This window comes from Ictalurus punctatus, chromosome 14 (assembly GCF_001660625.3).
Source record: "Ictalurus punctatus breed USDA103 chromosome 14, Coco_2.0, whole genome shotgun sequence".
NCBI lineage: Eukaryota > Metazoa > Chordata > Actinopteri > Siluriformes > Ictaluridae > Ictalurus > Ictalurus punctatus.
Window position 1 is genome coordinate 27,756,846 of NC_030429.2, and position 8,901 is coordinate 27,765,746.

The 8,901-nt window shown below is 36.5% G+C and overlaps 1 protein-coding gene across 1 annotated transcript; it reads left to right on the forward strand.

Annotated features, from left to right (window-relative positions):
• The first annotated feature begins 683 nt into the window (after positions 1-683).
• On the forward strand, positions 684-8,557 carry LOC124628882 (uncharacterized). Its single transcript, XM_047160076.2, has 5 exons — positions 684-763; positions 1,936-2,277; positions 4,568-4,705; positions 6,492-6,553; positions 7,185-8,557. Exons 1-5 carry the CDS (start codon positions 730-732, stop codon positions 7,299-7,301), a joined length of 693 nt encoding a protein of 230 aa, XP_047016032.1. The 5' UTR covers positions 684-729; the 3' UTR covers positions 7,302-8,557.
• The last annotated feature ends 344 nt before the right edge of the window (positions 8,558-8,901 follow it).

Genomic DNA, 8,901 nt, shown 5'->3' on the forward strand with positions numbered 1-8,901 from the left:
TATGCAAATAAAATTTAATATTTTGTTGGTTAGTTCAGCTTACTTTCCGAGTTGTTTTCACATTGTGGACAACTTTTGGTTATTGGAGGAAACACTGCAGTCTCATTTATTTTATGGAGACATTGGGTGTGTGTTTGGGGGATTGAGTAAACAAAAAACATGCCAATGCTTTGAAGGATGTGAAATGGAACAGTAATTTTTGGAAATCAAAATAAACTTTTTTAAAAGAAGAAAGTCAAATTTAAAGCCACATTCTGCAACTTTGATTCAAACTCCCTGGCATCTGATCTCACGTCCTTCCAGTCAGAATCACAGAATCTTCAACACAGAGCTCACATCACCACTGCACTCCATGTGATTCCATCACATTTGACATGACATTTTTTCCTAGCTTGTCAAGGCATCAGTCTATAACTGACAGCTCATTTATTTACTTGCTGTATAAAATCATGGCTCAGTACTGTAGACACAAACTGACTGGTGAATAAATGGAGGTCAATGAACACAAACAAGGCTAATGAAACCCTGGGTGAAAAGGTGACTGATTACAGGAATCAACACTAAATGCTGAGTAAGTGTTTTTAAAAAAAATAAATAAAACCACCACACACCCCACACCTGACATCAGCAGTGTTTATATGAAATGGCAGGATGTGTGGGTTTGCAGTTATTTAACGCTGAAACACCACTGCAGAGACTGAAATCTCTCCCCCTCAAGTCAGAGAAGAAATGGCCAGGTTGCTGTTTATACAGCTGATGATCGGTAAGTACATAGGTAAATTGACAAAAATGCATTTTATTATACTATACAGCTGTGTGTGGTGCTGTTGTAGGAAAATAATCAGCAGTTATTTGTGTGGTGTGATGAAGAGCAACTGTGATTACCACCCTGAAGTTGATTATTATAGCAGCATTGATGTGTTTTAATAATCTTATACCACAGCAATTCACAAATCAATAACAATATGAAGTCAAAAAACTGGCACATCGTAGTTTTTTTTAAACAAGTTAGTTCCGGTTCGCACTTATCGCAGCTATAAACAGTCGGTTCCTCATCAGCCTCTTATTCCTTCTCTTGAAGTTAGGACAAAAAACAAGCAAACATTTTAGACACTAATTTAGAGAAATTAGACATCAGTATTCAGACATAAATATGCATAATTAAGTTAATCACATGGGGAAGTTGTGCACCCAGTCTTAAGCAACTGCATATCCTGACTCTGAATGAGGAACTTTCCCTGATTATTTATTGACAGCTTTAGTCACAAACCCGTAGTGTGCATTTTGGCAAAATAGTGTTAACCAGAAACACTTAACTAGCCCAATCCTGCTAGCTAAATATCTTCCATGGAACGCAAACTCTTGATTGATTCTAGGATTGGATGGCATTACCAATCAATTCATTCAACACAAACCCGATCACTGAACTTAAGTTCATCAACCTAGATCATTGTTTTAGCCACAGTGTCACATCTGGGTCCAAGACTGAATTCATTGCTAACATTTACATGATTTCTAATACAACAGTTTCCTCCCCCAGTCACTCTGGCTACTTGCACATTCTCTGTAAGGTTTTTCGGTCTTATCATTTTAGTGTGATCCTTTCATTATTTCTTGACTACTGCTCTAGTTCAGGTCCTTTTGCTTCATGTGTTTTCTTTCTATATTGATTGGTTACCTGATGGTTTGACCAATGAATGTGACCACAACTCTGCAAACCTGGGCTTTGAATAAAAATTAAGCTGGGGTTTACAGCCACCTTCTGCAAATTTGTGATACGTAGATCCCTCGGATCACTTTAGGTAACTTCATGTTATGTAGAAAAAAAAAAAAAAACAAACAAAAAAAAAAAACACTTACTATTTAGCACAATGGGCAGAGGAGCTGAATGTTTCTTGGGGAAATGATGAATCTACTCTTAATGTGGTCTTTCAGGTGTATTCACCTCGAGGCTTCTTCAGATCACTTTAGCAGACATCATATCTGTTCCTCATGGAGAAAACATCACCCTGGTCTGTAACATCACTAATGATTCGGACATACTGTGGTATCGACTTACATCCCAGGAGGTGAAACTGCTCGTAACTGCTAAAAAAGGAAAACTGGATGCACATTTTTCCCCCAAGGACAGTGTCGAGGAGAGTCACTTTGATGTAACCGAAGACAGCAGTTTAGTGATTATTGGAGTTAGAGAGACAGATTTGGGATTTTATTATTGTGGACGTCGAAACACCACACACATGCAGTTTGGGAAACCAATGAGACTGAATATTACAGGTGGGTGCCAATACTTTATTATTCTGCATAGCTGTATTTGTGCATCAATTTAGTTAAATTAAGGGCTTTTCACACTTTGCTTAAGCCTGGGCAGAGACACGGTTCACACTTAGAAGCAGGGGCAGCACTGCTTTTGCGGCGTTAATCCCGCATTGCCGTGCCCAAGGTGTACCGTGTGAAACGATGCGGTGGTAGAATGTTGCGTCTGGATGCATAGCAACAGACACCCAATCAGAAATTTAACAGCGCGTGCCTCATATAACGTGCTGTGTACGGTCGCAGGATAAGTTTACAGATACACAGTTTAAAAAAAAAAAAATGAAGTGAAAGTAAAACCAAAAGGGAATTGTTACACAGCGTTTGAGGGAAAATAAATATAAAATTATTGATGACAAAATATCTTTGTGCGTCTCAAGAGGCTTGAAACAGCAAAGTTGGATTTCTGTGGAGACACCCCCCTCACCGATTTTAACCGGTCGCGCGCTGCATTTATCCGATCACGGTTGTTGACGCCGCACATAAGAACGTTAAGCCAGAGTTTAGAAACGTGTAGTGTGAAACAGATCGTCAATACCCAGGATTAATCAACAACCCCGGGAAAAGTATGAGCAAAGTGAAACGAGATTACCCAGGATTCCGTTTACCCGGGGATTAGTATGACCTTTATGGGACGGTTAATTGTGGACCAGCAGAGGTCAAATCTCTGCTTGATAATTAATGAATGAGGGTTTATAAGATAGATGGTGAGATGTATAAAAAAAATAGTCTCTGCATTTTGATGTGTGCTCTAAAAAGCAAAAGTGAGATGACAGATTGGCAGACTTAAGAAAAAAAAGAAAAAAAAAAAACACTTTAATAAAGTGGGATAAATAAGATCCAAAGGGGAATTCATACACTTCCAAAACTTTGAACTCTTCAGGGAGAGCAGTAAATAGATAGAGGACATCAGAAGCATTTTATCTTCAGTTTCTCTTCTTTCCAATTCTGTCCTATAACTCATCATTAACTCTTACACGACTTTCTTTGTTTTTATTTGCTCTTGTCAGTTTCTTCTTTCTAATTCTTACATTTCTTTCCCTTCTTCATATACTTTCACGCAACGCCCTGACATACCATACCGGTCACCCCTCTACAAAGGTGCGACGAAGAACAACATCATAGGCTGGCTTTAAATATCCTGACTGGCAGGTGCAGGCAATCCAGGTTAATCAGCCTGGAGGATTCTGGGCAACTGGGTTCTGCCGCATGGCTGCTCTCACTGTGCGCCGCTGGCGCCCTCTGCTGGTTGCTACACACACAGTCTCTAAACAACACAACTTCCACGCTTTTCCTCTAGGAAAACAGGGCATATCTGATGGATACACAGGCTTTAATCTCAGATGCACCTGGTGCTGTATGTTTATATTTTCATGCAGTTTCAGTTGACATGTAGCAGGAGTTCTCAACATTTTGTGGCCAGTGGAGTTATTTTAAGGGCTGAATAGTTTTAATCCATACTGTAAGACATTACATCTGTAGACACTTTGCACTTACTGTGAGAGGACTGGACTGTGTGCCACGCTGCAGATGATCAAAGTCAGGAGATGTATTCAGAATTGCACATCTCATCTGTGTTGTTACATCCAACCTTGATCCAATAACTGCCCTAAACCCTGCAGACAGTAAATAGCTGCTAGCTAATGGTTCACAGGGTCATATAGTGCATTTCATGTAATATTAATGTTCATTTCTGTTTGTTCCAGCAGAGGTTTAACAAATATGCACAATTCTGTAAGCTTAAAAAAATATACATTAATGGATTACTGCCTGCATTACTACGGCACTGCTACATAGGGCTACAATATATCTGACATATAGCTTGTGCTGTTTAGATTATGGACATACATAGGAATACGTGATTTTTATTTATTTATTAATTTTTTTAGAAATAGTTGTAAATTATTGATTTAAAATAGTCCATACATAAGATTTAAATGTATATAACTACATTAAATAAACAGTTAATAAGTGTCTTGAAAGTCTAGGCAAAATGTCAGGTGACCCCAAGATTGAAAGCATTCCATGTATCAGACACAAGTCATTGTATTTAAAATTTAGAAAACACATTGAGTTCTTTCTGTGATAAACAAACAACATAATAAAGAAATCAACATATTACAAAAGGTAAACTACAGAAGAAACTTCTTGACAGATTAATTTCCAACCCGTATGCTCTCATGTTTGCAAATTCACAAAAATAAGGACTATTCTATTCATAAACAGCACCGTCCTTTGTGCTTCTCTCTTTCAGACAACAGAAATCAAGTTGTTTCCTCATCTACATCTCTGGATCGCTCCCAGATAATAACTATAATCCTAACATGTGTGTGTTCCATCTCTTTCCTAATAAACATCATCTGCAGCTGTATGTTCTGTTCCCGAGTACAAGGTGAGAACTACTTTACATTAATGCAAGTCAGAATCAATACATAGATTTTACTTTAACTTGTTTATAGAACTTCCTGTTTAGCTCCTTCACCCAGAAACACCTCCCTGTAGACTTGAGCGTAAGAGTATGTAACAGACATGTCCTGAGGATACATAAACACTGTAAAGTTCATTTTCACAGGGAGTATAGCACAGCAGGGATTTACAATGTGGACTAGAAATAATTAGAATTTCTGATTTTCAGACTTAAAGTCATGTACAAAAGTCCACTACCAAAAAAAATCCCATAATTTCACCAGTATTTCTATTAATAATATATATTTTTAAAAATAATTTTCATTCTTTTAGACAATGTTTTTTTATTAATACAAGGCCAAAAATTGAATGTTTGACGTACACTATACTATGAAAACTGTATAGATGTGTAGATTAACACAGTGTGTTAGAAGCATACTGGTGACCTTTTGAATATATAGCACTTCATAATAGTGTTATGTGAACAGGACATTCTGACCAATTTCAGTTTCATTTTGTGGCAACATGGAAAACCCAGTCACATGGTGAAATTTGGAAACTATTTCACTTTCCTGAAGTGGAATGTTTCTCTTTTACATATACACGTGACCCCTATATGTAAACATCTGTTTTGTGAAATCACTTATTCAGGGCAGTACTAAATACAAGAACAAAATGGAAGTTTCCGTCTTATTATTATAATTATTTTAATTATTAACATTTTGCAGATTCTGCAAGGGGTATGTAAATATATGAGCACAACTATATCTATGATAAATTACCCATCTCTGTGCACTCTGTTCATGTTTTGTGTTGATTCATCTTCATGGTCATGTGCCTTTGTATTGATGTGTCTTGTCTCTGCCTGTCCTCTGCCTGGTTACGTCCTTTGTTATTCTGTGTGAATTTTATAACATCTTGTATCTTCATGGCCTCCTCATACATTTGTATCATATAAATTTTGAACACTGTTGGCTAGTTTCAGTGGTCTGTGTTTCCAGGTGTTACTGGTATACTTCCTGGTTTAGACCCTCGGCTGCTGTCCTCTGCTGATATGACTTATCCTTGTTTGTTTCTGCCTCTTCTGACCCATGCCTAGAAGAACAGTGACAATACTTACAAATAAACAATACTTTCAAGCATAAAGTATATATAAATAAACAATCCAAATAAGCATACACATTGCGTCCTTCCTCTAACACACACACATTACAGTATCTCCCATCAGTCTCATCACCTGAGGTAAACTTCACTCACAGCATTTAAACATGAGCCACACTGCCGTCTCTTCACATGACAATCATTCACCTACTCACTTTTGATCGGTTGGCTCAAATTATCATATTAGTATTCAAACATTACAACAAACTTTGTCCACTGTACCTTTGCAGTGATGATGTATGTATTGCAAACACTTTAATATTTAATATAATAGTTTAGAAAGTCAAAGGTGACACTAATACACCTCTCTAGCAAGCTAGGAAGCCCTTGAGCAAGGCCTTTAAACCTCAACTGCTTAATTGTATAAATAAGATAAATGTAAGTTGCTCTGGATTAGGGTGTCTGCCAAATACCATAAATTTAAATGTAAAGTCCATTTTAGGCAGAAAGTTTTGAGCAAAACCTGATGTCCCATGATTTTCACTTGTTTGTCAGAATTCAGCCACATCTATATCAGTAACATCTGATGGGTTTTCCTAGATTGCAACACAAACAGTTGTTTTGATGGAATAAAACATTTAGCCGAATTGCGTTTGGTGTTTCTCTTTCAGGAAAGTCAATATCACCAAAAACATGCTGCAGTGACACCAACACCACTTGTTCACCTGAGAAGGTACAAGAAACATATCCAAAACTTGAAATCATTTAACCTAACAATACTAGTTGTGCTACTGTATATGTGAAATTTCTTAATGATGGTCCAATAGTAATAAGTCAGGGTTATAAACGTGGGAGATATTTCTCCGCTATTACTCAGCAGTGCCACTAAAGGGAGTTTCTCAGATCATAAATACATAAAAGTAACTATGACAGATTTACAGCCCATATAATTCAGGTTAAAGCCTCTGATAATTCATTTTTACAATTAACTTCTACTTCTGTAAAAACAGAAATGCTGTAGAAGCTCTTCTATAGAACTTAACGAGGTATTTATGTTGCCATGGAGAACAATCAATTATTCAATCAATCATTCACCAGTCACTTATTACATGATGCCCACACAGCTCTGCCTTCAGCTTTACGTATATTTCTTAGTACAAAAGCCTATAAAACTGACAGGAAAAACAGAGATGATTAAATCATATGCTCTTTTTTTTTAATTCATAAACTTGTGTGTGACTGTGAAGGTTTAACCTAATATTCAATTAGATAATGATGTTTAATTGGCTTATTAGATAAACACTAGATAAAAACTTGAAAGCACTTGTATTAACTGTATAATGTTTTCCCCCTTTTCTCTGTAGGAAATGAATCTGCACTATGCCACTTTCACACACAACAGTGAACCCACGGATAGAAGCACATCAGATTTGGACAGATTAGGAGTGATCTATGCTGGAATCAGACATTTACCAGCCTGACATGACCTGCGTCTGATTACAGATCTGTACCAATATGATGAGGAAATTATTTATGTAAACTCCATGCTATTATTATTATTATTTATATTATATATCAGCAGTGTAAACACTTTACAGTATTTCCTTATATTACACGAGCAAAAAAAAATGTGTAAAATGGCATTTCATGTCATGAACTCAAGTAACATGTCACATCAGCTGAATCACGCTCGCTTCTGAAGAAGGTTCTGTCTCATCGTTATTTTTGCTTTTGTCCTTAAAAAAATATATATAATAATATAAAATGTCCAGGCTGCATGCTCTCAAATTCAGATTCAGCAATGTTATTATTTTATCAGTTTCAGAATCAGCGATTTCAGCTGAGGCATAAGCTCTTCCAGACAAATGCATTTTAAGTGCTGGTACGTCTTTAAATAGTGTAACGTGATACACAGATTTATAATTTTGTACATTGAGCTTCACATCAGATCCTACATCATACAGGTCTTTCCTGTATTTACAACTTTTAAAATGTCATTGTCACACCAGTCAGGGATATCTGATTACCCTTCCTGAAAAGGCACTTCTTAATTTATCCCACTTCATTTCCTGTTCACAGACTATGTAATAGTCCTTATTACTATGTAATAGTTTCTTGCTATCTGTTTTTAATATAAAATTTATCTAGTCTTTCAGCACGTATTCCTGTTTAACTTATTCATTGATTGGGGATTACAGAAGCCTGCAGAGGGTGGACACGCCCCCTTTAACATTGGTGGGGCTACTGTGGAAAGAGTTAGGAGTATCAAATTCCTTGTGGTGCACCTCACAGATGACCTGACTTGGTCCTTTCACACAAACACAATGGTGAAATCTGCTTATCAGTGACCCTACTTCCTGCAAAGTGTAAGGAATTTTGGTTGCCTCCCAACATCCTGAATAACTTCTAACATCCTGACTAAGTGCATGCCTGGTTTCGCTGAACTCATTATTGGCAACAAACTACCAGCCTTGCAGGATATCTTCCATACAGAATGTGTGAGGAAGACTCACAATATCACCACAGACCACAATCACCGAGCATACAGACAGTTTACCAGACTGCCATCAGGCAGACGGTACTGCAGCATTCAATCCAGAACCAACAGGTTGAGGAACTGTCCTGAATAAACTATAATCCACTCATATGTAAATATACTATAAATTATATACTATAGAGCTGTAGAGTATTTTGAGCACATGACAAATAAACTTGAAACTGAAACTATAAGACTGTAGGTGCGACTCCTCCATATTCTTGTCTACTGTAAAATCTATAGTGCAGTGCCACAGAAAGGCTTGTTATTTAGTTAATAAAAGTAAAATTATTTTTTATAGTTTATAATATATATATTTATATATATATATATATATATATATATATATATATATATATATATATATATATATATATATATATATATAATAAATTCATTCTAATTTATCCTTCTAGCATTAAAATTCAGTCCCACTCTCTCAACACTCAAGTTTTTCCTAATCTCCCCCTACTCTGACACTAAAAATTAGACCCATGACTAAGTTAGTACTCCTACATTCAATATTCTGTCTCATTATCTACATC